We start from the raw sequence: 21,684 nt of genomic DNA, 5'->3' as shown, positions 1-21,684 counted from the left end.
GGCTTCAATAAAAGCGCAGAGGCCACAGCGAGCGAAAGAGAAAGGAAAGGAGTGACGTGAGAATCAAAGTCGAAATCTAATGAGAGACTGGATGGATAATTTAGGATCTATCGAGTGATTAGTTTGGGTACTCTGGAATGGATCTATCCACGCGTCGCGAAATCCGGGGTTGTCAGATCTCGGATCGAGCCCCTGATGGTGAAGTCATAGAATAGAGATCGCAACCCACCTCAAGTATTGATGAAGACCAAAAGATAATTGAACAATTGTTGGAGGAGGCCAACTGTGCCACAGACCACAACAGAGCTATGGAAGCATCCGCCTGCGTCGACTTGAACCAGAACACCGAGAACCACTGGACGAAGCCTTTCGCGCATCTGCCAAATTGCGGAAGCGGCGCTGACTCAGCCCAACCGTGAGTCACATGACTGTACAACATCATTCGATGCTCACGATTCTCTCCCACCAACCCGCCCCCAGTCCTCCGCGAATTCCCTATCCACGCACGACCCGCTACAACCATGTCTTCGATCGCTGCTTTGGCTACCCGCCGGGCTTTGGCTCGCCAGCCCATCTTCCGCGCTCCCCCGCGCCGCTTTATGTCCTCCAAGGTCGAGGAGGCCGGCCTCGACAACGCTGGCAAGAAGGACCCCGAGCTCTACGTATGTGTTTCGAGCCGCCATTGACCTCTGTTAAGCCCCCTGATCTAATAGATTCTTTGACAGGTTTTGCTCGGCGTCATGTCCGGTGCCTTCCTGCTTGCTGGCTGGTAAATTCGTCCCTCTCTCTCCACGCTTCATCTCCAACGGCTATGCTCCTTGTGACGTTATTGCCACCTGCCTCAGCATCACTGAGCTGTTGAACAAGCTGCATCCCCGCATTACCAATCACACCAAATGCGTCATTACAATTGGACTAACCATGCAATCAATCATTGGTGATCTTACAGGTACTTCGGCAGCAAGCCCACTTCCGTCACCTCCGAGAGCAATGTCCGCATCGGCGAGAGCGCCATGCCGTGGCACGCCACCTCCGAGGATGGCAAGGTCTACAAGTACCAGTACCACCCTCACGGTGACAAGAACCAGCCCCTTCGTGCTGCTCCCAGCGCCATGAACACCGTCATTGTTCCCAATGTCACCCTGCCCGCGGTATGCAACCTCTCCTATACTTCGTGCACATCTTATCTCCTTTTGTCCTGTCATTACGAACAGTATCTGTGCTATTTCGGCAATTCATGGATGCTGTCACTTCGATCTAACCATGTGCTTTTCAATTTTGCTAACTTGGACTTTTCAAACAGGACCTCCACGAGAAGTTCAACAAGTACGGCAAGGAGGAGTGGGATTACTAAACGAGCTTTTGCGAAGCCCTTGAAAAGATGATGTGAGAGCGAAACGCCGCTTACGCGGTCGGATGCTGTATACTAGGACTACGGTGAAGAAGGGGGAGATTGTGTGTGGACTTGCCATTGCGATTACCAGAGATTTGTGCATAGTATCCGTTGTTCCAGATAAGAGTCAATTGGGAATAGGCCTCTTTTATGTTTCTAAATCTTCCCTCTCCCTCAATTCCAATATGTAGCGCCATGTAAGATACGTATGTTCTGATATGGCCTGATCCAGACGACCCAGCTTTTCGGGAATTTTCGGGTTCCACTCGAGCTAATCAGCTACAACGTAATTGGCCGAAGGCAGGACGACAACAAACGCTCATTATCACAATTGATGCTGTCCGAATATTCTAAACGCAACTAATCACGACGAAAGATAGTTATAAGGTTTCATGATACATGGTATGGAAGTTTTTTCAACCCCTCTCCATTCAATACTCGACAGCCACCTCCCACTCTCCAAACTCAATCCACTTATTTGGTAGCTTCATTGCCTTCGCTTGCAGGCTTCGCCTCAGGCGAGTTGGGGCTCTCAGTTGATTGCTCATTTCCCTGTGCCACAGAGGCGGGCTTCTCAGGTGGTACCGAGTCCCCGGGAGCACTGGCGGTCTCGGGGTTCTGACCCTCGACATCCGGATGTGGAGGCGCAAGTTGGCCGTTCACGATCGGAATTTCCTGCGCATTCTCGCCAAGTTTCGATCGGGATTCGTACCGGGTCTCAAACTTGACCTTGCCCTCTGCGCGGAGCGAAGATACAAGGCTCTCATCGAGAACGTTGCCGTGTTGGTCGCGATACTCGACGCGAGCCACAGAGCCCGAAAGCTTAGGCTGGGTCACCGCAGCCTGTTCGGGTTCCTGGGGGCCTCGCCGACCGGTTCCTGAACCTGAGCAGCGGCGGCTTCGGAGACATGGGCAGACGAGGTGGGAGAGACTTTCATGAAGTGGTCGACATCGGTAACGTATTGGCTCAGCTGTTGGTGGATTGCGTGTCAGCCAATGTGAAATCGTCGATTTTTTTAATATCCTCGGCGGGGAGGTTTCCACTCTGGAACACTTACGTCGGTGTGAAAGGTGTTGCAATCGAAATCCCAAGTGCTCAGAAGCTTCACTCTTTGGCACGCATCCTGCGTCCAGGGATTGCCGTAAATCAGTGGAGAGTAAAGGGCGAACACGGCGACGCTGAGAACCAGGAATCCGGCCATCAGAGCCTTGCCAATAGCCGGCTTAGACGCCAGTCCCAGGCTCTTGACCCGGTTCGTGACAAAATCAAACTCTTGGCAGAACACCATGATGGCAAAGTAGAGAGCAGGAAGGTAGTGGTGCAAGAAAAGCTGGCGAGCCATCAGGTAGAACGGGAAGTAATGGAAGAGCCAGCCCAAAACACTGGTGCCCACTTCGTAGTCAAAGCGCTTGAATGAGACGTGGCGGTAGTCATTGCAACTCCGCTGCCAACGAATAATAGCGATCGCCTTAAAGATGAAATAGATACCAATAGCTGCGGTAGATGACCACCATATGAGTGGGTTTCCAAGCAGATACACCTGGCGGTTGTCCTTGCCCCAGAAGTTGATGCCACGAAGGAGGGTCGGCCACGACGGAGGGCGAGAGTCCCAAGCGTGCGACTCAACCAAGCCCGCGTTGGTAGTCCACATGACCTTCTGGAGCTCCCAGAACTTACCCAAGAAGCCAGGGTTACGGTAGTTGACTTTCTCAGCATCCGCGGGCATCATAGGGTGACCATTGGACTCAATGTACCAGACACTGTTGGGGAGAGTTCCGCCACGAGCACAAGTGACCTCCTGTTGCTCATACCCCCAGTCCGGAAGCTTGACCTTGTGTGAGAACAGAACACAGCCAGTCATGACATGGACAAGCTTGAACTTAGTCTGAATGGTACGCAAGCGCTTCTTGGCCTCGTCGCCGTCAGACAGGGACTTGACAATCTCGATCTTAAAGAGATCATTAGCATCACCGGGAAAGCCTTCGTATCCATATGCCGAGACCTCAAATTGCCAGTCGGCTTCGGTCACAGGCGGACGCTCATCGTGCGAGTGAACTCGGCGGTTCGTGATTGTGTGGTACAGTCGGATGACGGCACCGTCCTCGATAAAGCTGGTAGTGATGTTGTCCCAAGCATAGGGGCCCTCAACTTCGCCGTAAGGGCCCAATGGCTGGGTCTGGTTCTCCATGATAAAGACGTTGTTCTCATCCTTGTGAGGATAGAGAGTGATCTGTTGCTGCTTGCTGCCGGTGGGATACATGTGGTTGTGCGAATGTAAATAGCCTCCCTGTGTGTTGTGGTGACGAAGGCTAATTCGTGATCCGAAAGAAACATCAGCAGGGACATCCTGCATGGACTTGGAATTCAAGGTGGCCTGGAACTCCGAAGACATGAAGCCATCGCCTTCTCCTGGATTGGCCAAGCAAACAAAATGGATGGCAAACATAGCCATGTAGAAAGCAAGAGGAATTATGATCAAGCAGAAGACCCGCGAGAAGAAGTGCTTGAACCAGAGGCGCTACATTTAAAAAGGTCAGCATACCGAAGATAGAATCGAATTAGATATCCAACATACGGGCGTAACGGTCTTCGGGTCGCCAAGAACCACCCACAACTGGAGAAGGGTCAGGGATCCAACCCAAGCCATGGTGAAAAGCCCAACCCATTTAACACTCAGCGTAGCACCGAGTGAGATACCTGTAGCAACTAACCAGAACCACCAGGGGCCCTTGAAAGCAGAAGCAGGGCCTAATTCCTGTTGATTGCTGAAGCAGCTGAACGACAAAGCAGTGAGAGCGGTGAAAAAGACCAGTGGGGAGTCCAAAAGAATCAGACGCGACTGAGTAGTCAGCGCATTATCTATAAAGATCCAATGTCAGTTGCGAAGTAGAATTATCGTCAAAGCAGCGAAGGCTTACCGAAGATCACGACGCCCGCTCCCATGACTGCGGTCGAAGTTCGGCATCCAGTAGCCTTGAGTGTCAAGAACATCAATGAAACGGTGAGAACACCAAGAATAGCAGGTAGCATGCGCATCGCCACATATGGGACCCCAGGTTCGATATAATCCTTGCCAATGTCCTTGAAGTCGAAATCACCGTTGAAGCCGGCCAGCCAGCCAGCCAGCGTAATCAAGAGCTTTGCAAGTGGCGGATGAACGTCCATAAAGAACTTTCCTTTGATATATTTTGTCGCAAAGCCACCGAAGCTAGGCAAGGAAACACATTGTTAGCCTCCTCTTGCCTAATTGAGTTGCTATTGAGAGGTCGGGGTTCTTACTGGACTTCATCAAAAACAACGCTGCTCGGTTGGTAAATGCGAAAGAGGCGGACAGCCGCCGCAATAAGCGTTACCAGCACTAGCAGCTTATAGTCGGAGGCGGGCAAATTGAGGATGTCATTGTCCCGCACACCCTCGGAAGCGTAGCTCGCGATCTTAGCGGGCTTGTTTCCCTTCGGATTCGGTGAGCGACTGCGAGAGCGCCGGCCTCGACTCTGAGGCCGCACAGCCAGAGTATCCTTTGATTTCTGGCCCATTATGTTTCAGTGTTCGTGATAGTATGGAAAAGGAGGGTCACAAGGGAATTGGCCTCCACAGTGAAATATCCGAGAGAGAAAGGAGGAGAAAAACAATATCGAAATGTCGTCGGACAGCGTATAATTTGGCGGGGAAAAAAATAGATATCGAATCCAATAGAGCGAAAAGCTGCTGAAAGCTTCACAGTCGGAGCTCTCAAACGCCTGAAGCGCTCACCACAACCGAATGGCGGAACGATATTAATGATCGTAGGAAGTAAGCAAGAAAGCCCCCATGGCAGAGCAGACAAGTAAAAGAAAAGAAAAGGCGACGAAAGTGAGTGTTGATGAAGAATGGACGGAAGCGTGCAATGCCGTCTTGAGGCCAGATCGACGTGCGGAACGGGCGAGGACCAGAACGTGAACGCCAAACGGCCCCCTTAAGATTTCAGCTCCGGCGACCGCTGACTAGTCTCAGAGCCTCGGGCCCGTGGTGGCCTGCTCGGTCTCTCCATGCACTTTGGAATTCTCGCCGTGCTCAACTTTCTTTTCTACAGTTCTAAACACTCTACAATTACCCATCTGCACTTCGTCATCCGATTGATTGAATTGACTGATTGAATGCGGAGTATGCAACTGTCCCCCATCGACAAAACAGACCAAACAGGTCAAACAGAAACACGCTGCACGCGGGAACGCCACATGTGCACCGCCACTAATACCTTCTAACATAGGGTGTGGCTGGTCGTATTAGTCAGCGCATCTGATGTCCCAGTCGTCTATCCGAAAGACCTCCATGAGCTATTGATTCTCCATCGCAGCCACCATGGAGTCGTCAAATGGAAACACGCCCCTCCCGGAGGAAGTGAGCAAGCCTCCGGAGGGTGTCGTACTCCCTCCTAAGGATATTCGAGGTTCGTCTTCGCCCCCTCCCTGTGTGTGCACGAAACATTGCTAACCATCTCTGCAGCGATCGTGGAGAAGACCGCGGGCTATGTGTCTCGCAATGGATCAGTCTTCGAAGGCAAGACACCCCTCCCAGGGTATCTGGATAACTAGTTAGCTAACGCTATTCGACGTGTCTTAGATCGTGTTCGCGAAAAGGAGAAGAACAATCCAAAATTCTCCTTCCTAGACCCGGACGATGCCTACGCGCCCTTCTACCAGTGGCGCCTGGTTGAGATCAAGGAGGGCCGTGGAACATCAGTTTCCGCAGGCCGCCCTGGCGAGGCTGTACCAGCTGCTGAGCCGGAAAAGCCAAAGGGTCCCCCGGAGCCCCCCGCGTTCAACTTCTCTGCGCGCATGCCTATTATCAATGCACAGGATCTGGAGGTCGTCAAGCTCACAGCATTATTTGTCGCCAAGCGAGGAAAATCTTTCATGACGGCACTGTCCCAACGTGAAGCCGGAAATTTCCAGTTCGATTTTCTCCGACCCAATCATACCCTCTACCAATTCTTCACGCGACTTGTGGATCAGTACACCATCTTGTCACGACCGGAAGGGATTGATGAGGCCACCACGGAGAACAAACGCATTGCTGAATTAGATCAAAATGTGCGGAACAAGTACCATATCCTAGAGCGGGCCGATCAGCGCGCAGAGTGGGTGAAGTACCAGGAGCAACAGAAACAGGAGAAAGAAGACGAAGAAGAGCGGGAGCGGAACGAATACGCGCAGATCGACTGGCATGATTTTGTCGTTGTAGAGACCGTTGTGTTTACGGAGAGCGATGACCAAACAGAGCTACCTCCGCCAACCTCGCTCGGAGATCTGCAGACAGCTTCTCTCGAGCAGAAAGCCGCGATGTCTCTCAACCCTCTTCGTATCGAAGAAGCCATGCCCACCGACCTCGACAACCCTACCTACTACAATGCCTACCCCGCCCAGCCAGAATCTATCGCCCCACCGCCACCCCCATCTGTGTCTCCTTACCCTGTTCAACCGCAAGCGCCTTACCCGCCGCCCGGCGGCATGGATTACGGTGTACAATACCCTGTCCAGCCAGAGGCCCAGCAGGTCCGCACCGAATCCCCTGTCTCTGCCCCTGGTGCGCCTGGCCAACCGCCGATGCGAATCCGCTCGGATTATGTTCCGCGTGCCCAAGCTCGACGCCAGCAAGGCGCCGGCGCAACCGCGCTCTGTCCAAATTGTCACCAGCAGATTCCCGTCGCAGAGCTGGAGCAACACATGCGTATCGAGCTATTAGACCCTCGCTGGAAGGAGCAGCGTGCCAAAGCGGAAGTTCGTAGTGCCACGACAAATCTGTCCACAGTCGACGTCGTCAACAACCTCAAGCGCTTGGCCAGTCAGCGCAGCGACGTCTTCGACCCAGCACCGGGGGTCGACCCCGAGGAAGAGGCTCGCCGCAAGCGTATTGCCATGGGTGCTGCACCAGACGGTACTTTGCCACCTGGTATGTCTGTGCCACAGCCCCCCGGCATTGGCCCCGGGGGTGTGCCCAATCCTCAAAATCCGAATCTCGAAGATCAGATACGGCATATTTACCATCGCGCCAATCAATGATTTCACGTTCGACTGGGCGGGGCCGAAGAAGTTTAAATACTCTTAGCCACTTTGCCAGCCTCTTTTCTCATCCCTTTTTTCGCATCTGGAGTTCACAGGGGCGCTTTTTCTCTCTTCGGCATGCTTCGCAGTCATTTGGGAATGGAAAATGGACGATGGACTCGTTTGTATAATAGCTTATCACATTCAATGCCCGAAGATTTTTTTGTCCTGTCATGATGACCAGAGCTTTATTTCGATTCCTAAAATGTATTATGAATGTAGGCTTTCTCTTCCCTCGCCTAATCTGGCTCTCCGTTCAGCCTCCATTCTATACACAAACCAAATAGAATTATTTATTCAAGCTGTATCCTGCCTTCCATGCAAATCTGGAGAAAGGGGGATATTCCCTCTCACCACTAATTTGGTAATCAAAACATTCAACCCCAACCTAGAAACCTCATATCAAGCTTGCTGTCTAAAAATCGCCTCCCACCCCGGGGCCCTAAATATCCTGATTCAATATTTCAATCAAGTACACAGGAGCAAACAGATTGACGATACCGGGCTCGCAAAGTCTCTACGCCATTCTCCTTCCATATCTTCGTGTTTCTTTGCATTAATGATTCAGTGGTTCTTGATTGAGGCTGAAAATATCCGCAGAAAAAAGTCAATGTCATCTGCTTTCATTTATCAACGAATCGCAGCTTCCGTATAGCTAAATAAAAACAATCTCCAGTCGAGTCTAGAGCATGCTCATAACAAAGACCCAAAACGATGCAACTTGGCTAAGGAAAAAAGGTAAAAACTCCCAACAACAGGATAGCAAAAGGACAACCATCAAAAGCCATCAATTATATATAAACGTCCGAGAACGAAAGCCAAGTATCTCTGCTCCAAACATTACATCCAACAAATGGATGGTTGTGGTAGCGGCAAGGCCAAGGCGGGGTGGGGAACCGAGACAGGGATATGGGGAGGAAGCCAGTGCCAGAAAACATTAGTATGTATACATGATAGGAATGAAAAAGTCAATAATAATACATGTAGGGGCGAGCAAGCTGCTCAAAAGGGGATATCAACGAAGCCAAAAAGGGAGAAAAGAGAGGAAGAATAGAATAGGTTAGAAAGACAAGAAAAAAGGTAAAAGGGAGGAGGAGGGGTCAATGCGGTAATAAAGAGTCAAAAGGCATAAATAGCGTTGCTGGGAAAAGGCGAAATATAGAAACGTAGTTTTTCTATCTCAATTATTTCCGGAATCGAAAAAAATGGGTAAATGAGAAAGGAAAAATGGAATGAGAAATGCATCAGGCGGGTCATGAGGCACCGGACTAGCCGTGCAGTGGTTGTTGTATGCGATTTTCCGAGATCAAACTTAGTTCATGCGTTGCATTGGCCATTGGAAATAGCGTCTTCATGAGTAGGGGAAGCCGCCTTGGCCGACTCAGGCGCATCAATGGTGATTTCGGTGCGTTCTTCTTCGTTTGCAGAAGTATGTAGATGCTTGATAGGCTCCATCGTGTCCAGGGTCACGTCGGCATTGGCTTCTTCATATACACTAATGTCAGAATCCACCGAGCCGCGCCGCTGGAGCGCTTCGTCTGCTGAATCTTCGATATCCTCTCTATCGAGATGTGGAAGGTCAGGAGTCATGGGCTTGGCCACGCTCATATCCAAAATGGATGATGCTCTGCGGTCTTCATCTAGCGTGGGCTCCTCAGTTTGTGAATATTTGGGGGTCATTGCAGTATTATCCATAGGGTCCAGTTGGTTGACTTTGTGATTCTCCTGCGAGATAATAATACTGGCATCTTTGTTTGCAGGCTCGTGTTCGGACTCGAGCGGCGGACCGATCAGTGGAACGATACCACCGGCAATCCGTGACCAGAACATTCGCTCTCGCAAGCGAACGGTCTCTTCCCAGATATCTTTCTCTTCATCAGGATCACCCGCGCGGAGATGTCCATCCAGGATCAGGCGCAGATACCCGGTGAACTCGCAGCACGAACGAACTCTTTCCAAGCACTGCAGACACAAGGAGTATCTCTGAGCTGTTTCACTATCCGATGTGCGGAAACGATGAGTCCGCTCATTTTGGGTGCCCGGTCTCCGCTCGCCACAGACGGAACAGGGAAACTCGTATTTCTTTGTTGTGGCGGGAATTGGTTCAACAACCAGAGTGCCTTCACAAATACCACTCAAGACAGTTCGACGAGTAAGCCATGAGATCCCCGGCGAGAGGTCGAGTCTTAATGTGGGCTCAATATCCTCCATAAGCACTCGCTTGTAGAACTTTGTCTCTTTCAAAGGTATATGCGAACCAGTTTGGGAGGAGAGGCTACCGTTCGGAGAGTGTGCAAATCCCTTGCTAGGTGATGAGTTAGCCGACGTCGACCCACCAGTGGTAAACCCAGCCAGGCTCATGACATTCAGGCCAGCGTAGGATCCACTTCCGGCACGACTAGGTGGTTTGGAACTCCGGGGAAGTTCCAGTAATTCCCGGAAGTCCTCATAAGCTTGTAAGTCGGTGCGGCACACTATGCGAAGCATTTGAGGTAGGTCGCAAGAAGGACCGGGCATAAACTCCCCGGGGTAACATGGTGTTGCAACAACATTCGTAGGCTCGGGTTCTTGCTTGGCGGATGTCTGCATCTGGAGGGGCGTGGCCGGAGAAGGCGGAGCCGTAGTAGAGGCATTGGTGCGGGTGTCTAAATCATCTTTGGAGACGTACATCCCTTGCAGAACCGACTTGAGTTCCGTCAGTTGATCCTGATGTGATGCAAGGAGCGACTCGGTGTCTTTAATCTGAGAACGTAGTTGCTCGTTCTTTTTCTCGACCGCCTCCCTTTCAATTTTGGCAGCCGCGACCATCTAAATATGGTTAACGTAGGTCCATGGTGATATTACAGGATCCAAATCGATGCGAAACACTTACTTTGTTCGCTTCTTCAAAAAGATCGGCAGTTAAAGTTTCCAGCTCCGTTTCAATGGTCTTCTTCGCTTTCTCCGCCACCGCCCGCTGAGCTCTCTCCTCTGCGAGCGCAGCCTTCAATTGCATAATCTCATTATCGGCATCCGACTTCTTAATATAGACCTTCTCGTCGAAGTCCCGTCGGTATTTCTCATTTTGAAATTCCAGGGCCTGTATTTTGCCTTGTGCGACCTCCAGCTCCTGGCGCGTAGCTACCAGGTTGTCATCCAGAGTAGTCTGGTTGTTGATCGCCTGGATCAGTTTCACACTCAAGGCTGCGACTTCATTGCTCAGGTCGGGGTGATGGGACGATGACGTCGATGGTGAGACCTCCCGGCTCACGGCCAATCGGGGATCCTGCAAGGTGTTGAAACTGCTCTCTTCAAATTTCGAATACTGTTGGCGGTCATTTGCCTGGGAAGCGGCTTCGGTCAAGTTGGTGGTAGATTTGGCCTTGATGACTGTTCTGTCGGGGGACAACGCTCGATGCTCGGAGGACAACGACCGCTTATGGGCGTGGCGCGGGATCATAGTCGATGGTGGGAGAAGATTACTATGATGGTATGTTTGAAAGGCGATTAGACTATCCTTGTGTATTAGCAGCCTATCCAGATCGATTCTCATCTCTCTCGAGTTCCTTGAAAGGACTTACTCGGCCATGTTGAGTGACGTCGACGGCGTCGAAGGAATGTGAGCTGAGAGCAGATCTCGGTTGTATAGTGCGTCAATTGATACCCCAGCTGGCAGCACACCCAGACACGCGCTGGATGATAGAGGGTTCACGAAGCCATTCACTGACTGGCGGCGACAAGGATGAAGACTGAAAGACCCCCGCAAGTGTTCGGTTGGGTGAGCTCTCGGACCGGAAGAAGGCGGTCGTTGGAATCGCTGAAGCAGACGAGGGAAAAGGAGCGATGAGAAGGAGTGTGGCCGGAGAATAAAACCGAATTCGAGGACTTCGGTGGTTGTAATCTCCACGGACAAGAGGCGAAGAGCAATCCGGGGGGGGGGGGTTTGCAGTGATTCTGGGAGGCGACCTCTACATACGCGCTTAGTCATTCATCACACCGGAAGCAGGTGATCGGCCCGGCAGAACGTGCAAGGTGACGAATCGGGGGGTGGCGATGCCTTGGAATGCAGATGGTGTTGGGCAATATTACAAGACAGAACGATCCGGTCTAAAATCCCCTTTGAGGCTCTAACCCACTCTTTTTGGTGAGATCGATTCATTTTCCCCTCCTCAGTCCATTTTTTTCGCGCTACTTCGTGCTATGGGAAAGAGGAGATTTTAACCCAGTTTGGCCGGAGAAGCCGGAGGTTCTGCCTGATCGCGAACTATAGACATAGTCTCGCGACTAAGTCGGAACCCACCAGCCGATCGGACGCACTGTTCTTCTCGGGTAATTTGATCGGGTTTTCTTTGGCTTGGCCATTCTTGTGTCTGGTGTTGAGGACTGTGTGGAAATTTGCCTCTCGGAAGACCTATCATCGCCTTTTTCACTGTAGGCTCGACCAACTACTTAGGGTGCCCGGCCCCGAGGCGCAGTCCAATTTGCCCCCCCCCCTTTTGTTGGTCAGAGGTGACTCCAGATTAGGCGAATTTTTGGCACACTTTCACCTTTAACTCTGTCAACATAATAATAATGGAATAGCCTCTCACCTGTCGAATTATCTTAGTCGGTGGGATGACCTGTTCGGCCGCGATTCAAATACATCCGTTGGCTCTGCGCTTGGATTTGGCTGAGAACACTTTAGATGTCCCAATTTCAAAGTAATACACTCCAATGGTATATAGAGATATATAACCATCAAGGGCTCACTTGAGATATGTATTTACCTTTCTGGGGCTCTGGTCGAGGCCAAGATTTAGACGTATGACTAGTATATCAGGTATACCCGAGATGAAGTCTGTACAATATATATACAGCGGACGTCTCCCAATTCTTCTTCTTGCGTCTATATGCAAATAAAAATAACATATTCCAGTGCCAGTAATTCTCATCATATCATAATATTCGCCCCCCTCTCTAGATGGCATCTCTGATCTATACTACCGCATCAGACTGTAATGTCGCGCCAAACATCCGATGACAGCTCTGGTTCCTCCCCCCGCGTGGCAGCCTCAGGCGGGACAAGTGGGGTCAGTCAAATCATTCTTCGCCCACGCATCAACGAGCCCGGTCGACTTGACACTTGCATTTACCTCCAATACACGAGTAATAGCTCCACACACCATGGCGGACGCAGAGCTGGAGGAGGTTAGTCTTTTAACCTCCCTACCCCATGATTGACCTGTTCCCCTCCTTGCTCACAAAAGGAAACAGATCAGGCGAGCTCGTCTTGCGCAGCTCCAGCAACAGCAGGGCCCGCGCGGGGGTCCCAGTCATGAGAGCGGCCAGGAAGAGCAGAGAAAGTGAGTGGTTCGGCTCCAAGATCAAAATATGGCAACAAAACTGACGGGCTGCCGCAACCAGGCAAGCTGAATGTAGGTGACCAAGTCTTCCGACTGTCCACGTCCCGCAATCTCCAGGGACCCGGGAACGCGCAAACCAGCACCCTCCCGAGATGTCATCAGAGAGTCTCTAACCCAATATACCCCTTCTCTAGCGGAACGCCGTGCCACCATCATGAACCAGATCCTCGACCCCGCCGCCGCCGACCGCCTCGGACGCATCCGACTCGTCAAGGAATCACGCGCCGTGGATATTGAGAACCGCTTGATGATGCTTGCCCAGACTGGCCAGCTGCGCCAGAAGGTGACTGAAGACCAGCTCAAGGAGCTTCTGAACGCCGTTGCCGAGAACCAGCGCAAGGAAGAGGAAGAACACAAGATCGTGATCAGCCGGCGCAAAGGCGGCTGGGACGACGATGACGACCTTCTGGACCTGTAAGGGCTGATGAGCTTGCAATTTTGAAAACCCATACAAGCTTGGCCGCTCATTTTGTTTCTATCTTCTTTATATATCTTATGCTGGATGATACTGGGTGACCCCATCGCGGCCCCTCAAAATCTACTTTAGGCGTTTACGGTCTGTTGCTCGTCTCGGACGGGTTTTCTTTGTTTGGCATGATTTTGCAGTCGGGGATATTCTTTGAGAATAACAAAAACAGTAATAATAGTACACGCTCTTGAACAAACAGAGCTATAAAACACCCATGCAACATATGCCCGGGAACGCCGCTCAGCTCGACATCTGCTGCTGTTTCTCCTTCTCCCGCTTCTCCTGTCGCCGGATCATCTTCCTAATTTCGCGCAGATCAGGCGGTTGCTCGATGTTTAGCTCTGCTCGCAACTCATCCACGTCTTTCTCCAGCACCTCCTCCCAGTAGACATTGATCAGCTCCTTGCTCCCAAGCCCACTGCGCACCGCCCACGGCAAATGCAAAGATAAGAACCGCTCCTTTTCGACCGGCTTCATGCGCACAAATGCGAACAGGCTCAGCCCTGTCATAGGTAATAAAGTATTTAGGAACTCCAATGCTTTCAGCGCAAGTTCGCCCTCAACGAAGATGGGCAGGCCCGTCACAGCGTGATAGAAGTCGTGACATTCGCGGTACCGTTGCATAACGTAGGCGCATTCCTCGTCATCGATATACTGGACATTGTCCCGTGTGTCGGGTGATACACCTTCTCGATCGAGCCATTTGGCGTATGTGCGGCCGACGGAGTTTTCGGGTAGAGTGCGCAGATAGGCCATTTTGAGAGTCTCGGAGGTGATGCGGGGGCGGTCACGGAGGATGCGGCGACCAGTGGAATCGGAGAGCATTGCGTCTCGTAGCCGGTAGATGAAATATGGGGTTGCAGTGGCTTCGCCGAGGGCTGCAATGAGGTCTAGGAGCTTGTGGGTCAGCTTCGTGGCCGATGATATAGTTAGATGATAAAAGTAAAGGGAAAATTGAAGATGCCTGCAAAGAACCCATTGATATATGGCTCTAACTAGAAGGACATACCTGCTCTTCGTGGATTGATCAAAGATCCAATTGCTGAGCCAACAGCCAGGGCACCTCGCTCAATTGTCGTCAGCGGAATATGGCCCGGATAGTTTGGCCGAGGGCGGTTTAGAATGGAGAATGAGCGCAGAGGACACGTAGGGTTCTGGGATATAGCAGTAGCCAGAGCTTGAAGCCCAGAAGCCCCTCGCCTTCCCAGTGCCGACATAGTGTATCTCAAACCTAGCAAAATGGAACCTGGAGATCAATTGACATGCAAAGACGATCGGCGAGTCGTACGGTAATTGGGAAGATAGCATGACTGGCTCCTATGCGGGCCCGTAATCAGTGATAAGCAGTTTTATCGATAACATCGATAAAACATCTGGCTCTCCGTCAAAGCCGCACTTGTTGATTTGCACCAACATTTACCAACAGTGACTGATTGGAAAAAATAGAATCACAAGACTTCACAGCATCATGGGAGCTGATACCCGGTGACATTATATTTGAAATTAATAGTTACTGCCCAAAAATTACCATCTGCCCTGCTGGAAGCTTATGCAGAACCCCGCCCTTGCTGCTCATACTTATCAAAAGTTCAGTCTCCCTGGTCCTTTGAACCGATACCAGTATCCCAGATTCATGATGAGATCAGAATGGTGGCCTGGTGAGAATCACGAGGCTTTCACAGAATGGGCTATGGCTCAAGGCGTTGAAGCCTTCGGGGTCGCACCAGCTCGATTTCCTGGCCGTGGTCTTGGAATGATAGCGACTCGGAAAATTAAGGTACAGACATTCAACTACTAACATATATCATACTACGTTGACTGATACTGAAATTCAATGCATGTTTAAAGAAAGGAGATGTTGTTGTCCAGGTTCCTACAACTTCCATCTTCACTATGGAACGAATCCCTGCCTCATTCAAAGAACAATTCCCCGAAGGGACCGCCGTACAAACCATTATGGCAGCATACTTCACCCATGGGAGCGATGACGAGCTAGCTGAATATGAGCTCTGGCGCAAGGCCTGGCCTACACGCCGGGATTTCGAGGACAGCTTGCCGTTGCTGTGGCCAGCCGCTCTCGGCGGCCTTCCATTGCCAGACAGTGACCCAAATGAATTACAAGCCGAAGCTAATCTCCTCACTCCTTGTATCTCGGGCAAGTGGCCCACTATTGAAAAGATTATCCCGATGAAGCAGTACGACACTGAACATCAGAACCTTCTTCTGGGCCAGGATATTCGGCTGCGCAAGGCCTGGGCGCATGTGACCACTATATTCCCGGAAACTGATTGGCGATTATTCTCCTACTACTGGCTTATTATCAATACGCGAAGCTTCTATTGGGTAGCAGAGGGTGAGGAACCACCTAATGATCGCAATGATGCTATGGCAATGCTGCCATTTGCGGATTATTTCAACCATGCAGATATTGAGGTAGGCATCCTCTTCTTCGCCAGTGCTTTGTCCGGCTATAAGCTAATGTAGGGTCGAAGTGCGATGTGAAATTCAACGCCGAGGAGTACACATTACGGGCCACGGAAGACTACGAAGTGGGAGATGAAGTGTACATGAGCTATGGCGGTCACCCGAACGATTTCCTTCTTGCTGAATGTGGGGCGCGTTCAATTCTCTTTGTCGTCAACCCGGGCTAATCCAACTCTCTAGATGGATTCATTCTGGACAAAAACGAGTCAGATTGCATTTACCTTGACGAGATTATCCTCCGCGACCTTAACAACCGTGCAAAGGAGGAAGAGCTTTTATTGAACCAGTATTACGGGTAAGTTAAATGAGAAATCTAGAGATTGTCAAGTCAAGCGGTATATACATTCCGTGTTCCACTCTAAACATTTCGCCAGTAACTACCAATTGACCAGTCATGGAGTCTGCTACCGCACCGAGGTTGCGGCCTGTCTAAAATACATGAATGAAGAAGATTGGAGGAATCATATCCTCGAAGGTTCCACTGAGGGCGTGGATGAGAAAAAAACGGAAGCCATCATCGAAGGATGGATTCGGGCTTATGCAGGTGAGGCGGATGCCGCCATGAAATATCTGCAAGAGGCTATAACGACCAACCCTGTGCTGCAAGCACATCGCTCAAAGGCGGAAACGCTACTCAGACGATGGACACAGATTAAAAAGATCTGCAATAATGCCCTGAGCGTGGCTGATCAATAACGGAGGAAAATTCCAGGTCCTGGAAGTCCCGGTATCAGTAGAAAGAAAAGCCGAAGGCCTGGAGATGGATCTAAGCATCTTCTCCCTTGTCACCTTTGGAATTACCAGATATGAGGGTGTTATCGAAGTCGAACGGAACGGCGCTGGTGTTTTGTCGTTGGATGATGGCCAGTTTGGCATGGATCATATTCTTGATCATGTAATTTAACACACATTTTATGCCAATCTCTTCACCGCGTTTAATAATCCAGCCGTTCAGAAAATCGATATCCGGGAGTCGCTGATCCTTTATGTCTTGCAGCATTGCGCTGCCAGCTTTGGCGCTGAGTGAAGCAGCGGTGGTAAGCTGCCGACGCAGACGCTCAGGCGAAAATCGATCTTCGATCCCTGGCACGCCACGCAACTCGGGAAGAGCACATATTACACTGGAAATCTCGAAGAGAAGCAAGCGTATAATGCGAGTGCATGAGAAGTTGTAAAGAAGTTCACCGTTTTTGCAATTGAACAAGGCAGTGAGAGGGCTGATAATACTGAACACAGCGAGTCTCTCTAGTTGATACTGGAGCAGACCGGCAGGTGTGTCAGCAGCAGCAACCAGAGATGGAGTGAGGGTTAAAAGTCGAAGTAGGTATTTAGTTGTAGGGGCCCAGTGGGTATCGTGTTCAGCGTCAATTAATGGGGTCTGATCGGTGACCGTTGGACACAGAATGAGCGACCCGACATTCATGTGAGAGACTTGGAAAGAGTCTCTTCTTGTGAGGGCGTGGCTAAACACACCCTGCATATAATGTGGACGTGTTTTCTCATCTGGGAACACGGTTTCGTTCAATTTTTCAATAACACCGAGACCATTTTGTACCAAAAGGATGGTGGAGTTAGAGTTCAGGCGGTGGCTGACCCCCTTAATGGCCTTTTCAGTCACACTCGATTTGCAACAAACAATCAAACATTCGATATATTCCCCATCGCCCTTGGCATTGGGTATGTCTTCTTCATTTTCTTCCTGGGGGATGTTATCGTCCGCCTCTTGTAGCTTTTCCTGCTGTGATGGCATTTTATGCCACCCATCTCCCCTCCACACTTCAACATCGAAACCGTTCTTGACATCGTCGAGACCATTATAGGTAACCGAGAGGCATTGTTTCTTCCTCCGGAACGCCTCGTAGAACGAGTCTTGGTGCATGAGCAATGTGATTGGTGGTGGAGATTGTCGTACGGCCAACGAATGCGCAATGAATGTCCCTACATTTCCGAGACCAAGAATATGTACTCGCCCTGACAATCGGGGCTTTTGGGTTTCGCGGGCGACGTCGTCGACATTTTGCGTCCATGTCGTTAAGCATCGAGCTGTCTGTCCGCCATGCGTCTGAAACTGAGGCTGAAGACACAGATCAAGTAGCCCACTCCGCCATAGCGGGCGGTCTCTGAGTATTCGTAACACTTTGAAGGTGTTTTGGGGGAAGCCCCCGGGAGCGACGGTTGAGAGATCGAGGGCGAAAGGTGGAGATCGAGAGTGGAAGATGGAGATCAAAGACTATTCCCAAAATAATCGGAGACGAGAAGTAATAACTTAAAATATCATTATGGTCATTGGTGCTTGTGGAAGCTTCGAATAAAGCCGAGCAATAAGGCAATTCGACAGGCGCGCCTCGGCGAAATATTGAGGTGCAAAAGCGTTATCGCAAATATCCACCGCCCGCCCCACCGCCTAGTTACATCGGTTGTAATTTTTCCTGCAATCCTTTTGTCTTTCACACCCGACAACACAATGGAGCCAACAGACCTTTTGCCGCTGCTGGAGCAGCTTGATGATAATGTGGACGACCTTGAAGATGTTCTGCAGCCCGTTTTGGGACATCAAATGTCAAAGCTTTCGAAGAACCTACCGGTTATGGATAAGGCTAAACTGCATGTGTTGATTACTTACGCCCTTGAGTCACTCATTTTCTGTACGTGTTGCGGCATACCGCCAGGTATGGAATTATGCTGATGTCTTATAGCTTATCTCAGACTACACGGCGTGGATGCCAAGCAACATCCTGTCTTCCGCGAGCTCACTCGCGTTAAACAGTACTTTGAAAAGATGAAAGCCTTGGAAACCGAACCAGAGCAGCGCACCATGACCCTGGACAAGGCGGCCGCGAATCGATTTATTAAACACGGCTTGGTAAGTGAAATCTGTTCTTGGCTATTGAATGAAAATCATGACTAACATTTTTCTTCACAGGCTGGCAATGACAAGCTTGATCTGGAACGAGCTGAAAAGGAAGCCAAAGAGAAGGCGCGGGCTCAATTCAAAGCCGCGATGCTACAAGCGAAGAACAAGCCTGCTGCAAAGCCCGATGTTTCTGCAGTCCAATCAGATGCTCCCTCCAGTGCAGCACACTCTACCGTACAGTCTAGCGCCGATTCCAATGATTCCGATCAAGATCTCGAGGACGAGGACTCGGCTCAACAATCCAGTGAACCTGCGCAAAGCAAAGCCATAACAAAGAAAAAAATGGCCGAGAAGCTGCAGGCTAGGAGTAAGAATGCTGATTTCGTAAAGAAGCAGCGGAAGCTCAGCAAGGAGGATCGCACAACGCAGAAGAAGGACAGGCGTCATAAGAAGGAAGCATTGCGCAAAGCTCGGAAATCCCAATGAGCTTTCGGACCATCTGGCGGCTCTCCTTGAAATTGATGCATGAGTATCGGCCGTCGACCTCCGCATCTGAGCCGACATTTGGCTGTTTCACCGCGCCTTGCCATTATTATTTCAGATCGCCTTACCTCTTAAGACTTGTATATATATCGACGATCATATAGATACCCAGAAATCATGAATTGAATCAAACAGAATGACCCAAACCCTTATCGTTCTACAATCCCCGTGAATTCCTGGTATGCTTATTATCACATGATTCTTCTATGATTGAAGAATCCAGAGAGGGTATTGAAGCGAGAAGTTAAATTCGCGCTGAGTAGCGGTTCGAGTCTATTTGGAGAACCTCAGAAAGGCGAAAAAGATGAACCAGACACTATCTCAAGGGCGAAGACATCTCAGACCGTACTAGACTTCGCCAAGGCGTGACAATGGTTTCGCAGCCGCGCGCTACGATGGCACGATGACAGCCTTACAGTAAGAGCGGCAAACAGGCCACACCAGGCCGTAATGAGGCCCTAGGCTTGCTTCGGGAATTTGAACATTCTATCTGTACTTCCGAGGGTATGTATATTTATTATACTGGTTGTTTTATCCTGACGATAGCTTTCAAAATGTGAGAGTCAGGGAATTGAAGGAAAGGAGGGGGTGGGCAAAAGGGCCATAAAAAGCTTTCTCGATTTTCTATAAGTATCATCAACCATGATTTCCATCACTTGAATGACTTTGCTGAGATGAAATCTGATACAGAACAGGATTCAGTTGAATCCCTTGAGCTGAGTTTCGATGTCTTAGTGCCACGGCATAACTTCCATTATGAAGTCCTATCAGGTAATCAGTAGGCTGTCACTAATTCGGTGCCCAAAGTTGTTATTAAAACATACTTCCGTTCGGATCGCATTCGAAGTGCAGACAGCATTGGCAACAAATGTCTATCACTGATGGTGACTGTAGAAATCTGGGCCGTGGTAGAAATGAAGTTCCATTCTGGCGAGGAAGATACGAGATAATGTCGAGAAGGAGAAGTCATTGAATACCACGAGCACCCATATATTCCACTGTGCATCTCGCGCTTACAGGAATACGTTTCCTCACTAGTTTTGCATGGTATCCCGGGTAGACTCGGAAATCAGCGCCGTAACGCGCTAGTCAGCGAGACAGAAGATATTGAACACTCCCTTCCAGATAGTTCCTATATTAGACATTATCACATTGCGCATTGCGTACCATTGGATCCAAGCCTAACAAGCTAATAGAGTATCCTACTTTGTTGACAGATAAGCTAAGCTATGTGGGGGGGAGACATTATCACATGGTAACAACTGGCCACATCAAAGCATCTGAAAAGTACATTACCTTCACTTGGCTTATGTTGGAACCTCATTTTCGAATCACTCTTCCTTTGTTGTGAGCCCCGAGTCCCTTTATCAACTCTAGACAAAGAGCCTAAGAGCGATCACGAGCCTAAGATAGGAGGAAGAATGCCTGTTTCTTTCTTTCGGTTCGACTTATCTTCTTTCCAAATTAAATTGACCAAACTGAAAAATTGGATATGCTCAAGGCCAAGAATCAGTGACAGCTGCTAGGAAGCCCACTAGGCAATTACCAGTGTAATTTCAATGAGAATGATCTTCAAAAAACATCCGACCGAGGACCGGACAATGCTAGCAAAAATGCTGGGTCTGAAAGAACTCTCAAGAATCTTCAAAGGCTCTCGAGTAAATGTCATAAGGTATCATTGTTTCCTTGGGCCTTTCATTTTCTTTGACCTCAGCCTCGAGAACCTCGGTCTGGAGACCAAATCTACGCAAGGAGTGACTTCCAAGATATGTCTTCCCTCGGACTCTGTTTTCCCCGCAAATATAAAAGCAGGAACTATCTCAAGTTGACCTCCATCAGAGTCCATCAACTCCTAAACTCAGAACCATCCAGCGTACCCTTCGCTCATCCTACCATCATTCCTATCCAATTCGTAATTGATCTTTGCAACTTCACTATGGCGTCTGATCAAATCGAAAAGGCGAATCCTCAAATTGAAGAGGAGAAGCGCTTGGGATCGAAGATTTTTTCACTGGATTCTTGGTCAGGTCAGGGCGTTGACCCGGATGCACCCAAAGTGCGCATTTCCCTACCTCTTCACGAATCGGCCATCCGAAACGACTCTTACAAAGTCATACTCTGGGCCTCCGATCACCCTGCCTTAGCACGAGTCTATGTTAGGGAAAAGAAACAAGAGGAGATACACTGTCCAAAATCATTCTGGGTTGGGTTCGATTTGGACCGGTTTGGACCAATTCGTGACCTAGAAAGGTTTTTGATACAGCTGGAGGCATCTGTTTTAGGCGAAACGGCTTATTTCGGTCTATATGCGCCATTTTTTGGTCTCAAATACCACCCTCGACGTATGTTCTGGTTCCAGCTTTTTGGATATTTCCCTGAGAAACTAGAGTGTTCAAAAGAGGGAAAAGAATTTCGCAGACACAAATCGTTCATACCGGCAGTGAAAATGCATCTTCGTTTGATGAGAGATCTGGCT

The 21,684-nt window shown here is 49.9% G+C and overlaps 9 protein-coding genes across 9 annotated transcripts; 5 read left to right on the top strand and 4 right to left on the bottom strand.

The window, feature by feature from the left end:
* Positions 1 to 521: 521 nt before the first annotated feature.
* Positions 522 to 1,354, top strand: N7462_001613 (uncharacterized protein; the record flags this gene model as incomplete). The annotated part of the gene is made up of 4 exons (XM_057073339.1): positions 522 to 662; positions 726 to 769; positions 950 to 1,151; positions 1,304 to 1,354. The coding sequence occupies 4 exons, from the start codon at positions 522 to 524 to the stop codon at positions 1,352 to 1,354; spliced, it is 438 nt and encodes a 145-aa protein (XP_056936980.1).
* Positions 1,355 to 1,867: 513 nt separating this feature from the next.
* Positions 1,868 to 4,930, bottom strand: pmt1 (protein mannosyltransferase 1; the record flags this gene model as incomplete). The annotated part of the gene is made up of 6 exons (XM_057073338.1): positions 1,868 to 2,221; positions 2,266 to 2,364; positions 2,452 to 3,912; positions 3,970 to 4,253; positions 4,313 to 4,602; positions 4,674 to 4,930. 6 exons carry the CDS (start codon positions 4,928 to 4,930, stop codon positions 1,868 to 1,870), a joined length of 2,745 nt encoding a protein of 914 aa, XP_056936979.1.
* Positions 4,931 to 5,735: 805 nt separating this feature from the next.
* N7462_001611 (SURP domain-containing protein) lies at positions 5,736 to 7,435 on the top strand (the record flags this gene model as incomplete). The annotated part of the gene is made up of 3 exons (XM_057073337.1): positions 5,736 to 5,823; positions 5,880 to 5,933; positions 5,997 to 7,435. The coding sequence occupies 3 exons, from the start codon at positions 5,736 to 5,738 to the stop codon at positions 7,433 to 7,435; spliced, it is 1,581 nt and encodes a 526-aa protein (XP_056936978.1).
* Positions 7,436 to 8,794: 1,359 nt separating this feature from the next.
* Positions 8,795 to 11,045, bottom strand: N7462_001610 (guanine nucleotide exchange factor SEC2; the record flags this gene model as incomplete). Its single annotated transcript, XM_057073336.1, has 3 exons — positions 8,795 to 10,285; positions 10,350 to 10,968; positions 11,038 to 11,045. The coding sequence occupies 3 exons, from the start codon at positions 11,043 to 11,045 to the stop codon at positions 8,795 to 8,797; spliced, it is 2,118 nt and encodes a 705-aa protein (XP_056936977.1).
* Positions 11,046 to 12,619: 1,574 nt separating this feature from the next.
* Positions 12,620 to 13,276, top strand: N7462_001609 (DNA-binding protein; the record flags this gene model as incomplete). Its single annotated transcript, XM_057073335.1, has 3 exons — positions 12,620 to 12,643; positions 12,734 to 12,798; positions 12,916 to 13,276. The coding sequence occupies 3 exons, from the start codon at positions 12,620 to 12,622 to the stop codon at positions 13,274 to 13,276; spliced, it is 450 nt and encodes a 149-aa protein (XP_056936976.1).
* A 291-nt stretch (positions 13,277 to 13,567) lies between these two features.
* On the bottom strand, positions 13,568 to 14,544 carry coq4 (ubiquinone biosynthesis protein COQ4; the record flags this gene model as incomplete). The annotated part of the gene is made up of 2 exons (XM_057073334.1): positions 13,568 to 14,217; positions 14,337 to 14,544. 2 exons carry the CDS (start codon positions 14,542 to 14,544, stop codon positions 13,568 to 13,570), a joined length of 858 nt encoding a protein of 285 aa, XP_056936975.1.
* A 332-nt stretch (positions 14,545 to 14,876) lies between these two features.
* Positions 14,877 to 16,507, top strand: N7462_001607 (uncharacterized protein; the record flags this gene model as incomplete). The annotated part of the gene is made up of 5 exons (XM_057073333.1): positions 14,877 to 15,104; positions 15,176 to 15,760; positions 15,820 to 15,937; positions 15,992 to 16,106; positions 16,186 to 16,507. The coding sequence occupies 5 exons, from the start codon at positions 14,877 to 14,879 to the stop codon at positions 16,505 to 16,507; spliced, it is 1,368 nt and encodes a 455-aa protein (XP_056936974.1).
* A 70-nt stretch (positions 16,508 to 16,577) lies between these two features.
* Positions 16,578 to 17,690, bottom strand: N7462_001606 (ketopantoate reductase family protein; the record flags this gene model as incomplete). Its single annotated transcript, XM_057073332.1, has 1 exon — positions 16,578 to 17,690. The coding sequence occupies one exon, from the start codon at positions 17,688 to 17,690 to the stop codon at positions 16,578 to 16,580; it is 1,113 nt and encodes a 370-aa protein (XP_056936973.1).
* A 585-nt stretch (positions 17,691 to 18,275) lies between these two features.
* N7462_001605 (Sas10/Utp3/C1D family protein) lies at positions 18,276 to 19,151 on the top strand (the record flags this gene model as incomplete). Its single annotated transcript, XM_057073331.1, has 3 exons — positions 18,276 to 18,456; positions 18,508 to 18,674; positions 18,735 to 19,151. The coding sequence occupies 3 exons, from the start codon at positions 18,276 to 18,278 to the stop codon at positions 19,149 to 19,151; spliced, it is 765 nt and encodes a 254-aa protein (XP_056936972.1).
* Between the last annotated feature and the right edge of the window lie 2,533 nt (positions 19,152 to 21,684).

This window comes from Penicillium macrosclerotiorum (assembly GCF_028827735.1).
Source record: "Penicillium macrosclerotiorum strain IBT 26536 chromosome Unknown utg000002l_segment0_segment0, whole genome shotgun sequence".
In the NCBI taxonomy this organism is placed as follows: domain Eukaryota; kingdom Fungi; phylum Ascomycota; class Eurotiomycetes; order Eurotiales; family Aspergillaceae; genus Penicillium; species Penicillium macrosclerotiorum.
This window is presented reverse-complemented; position numbering and strand designations above follow the sequence as displayed.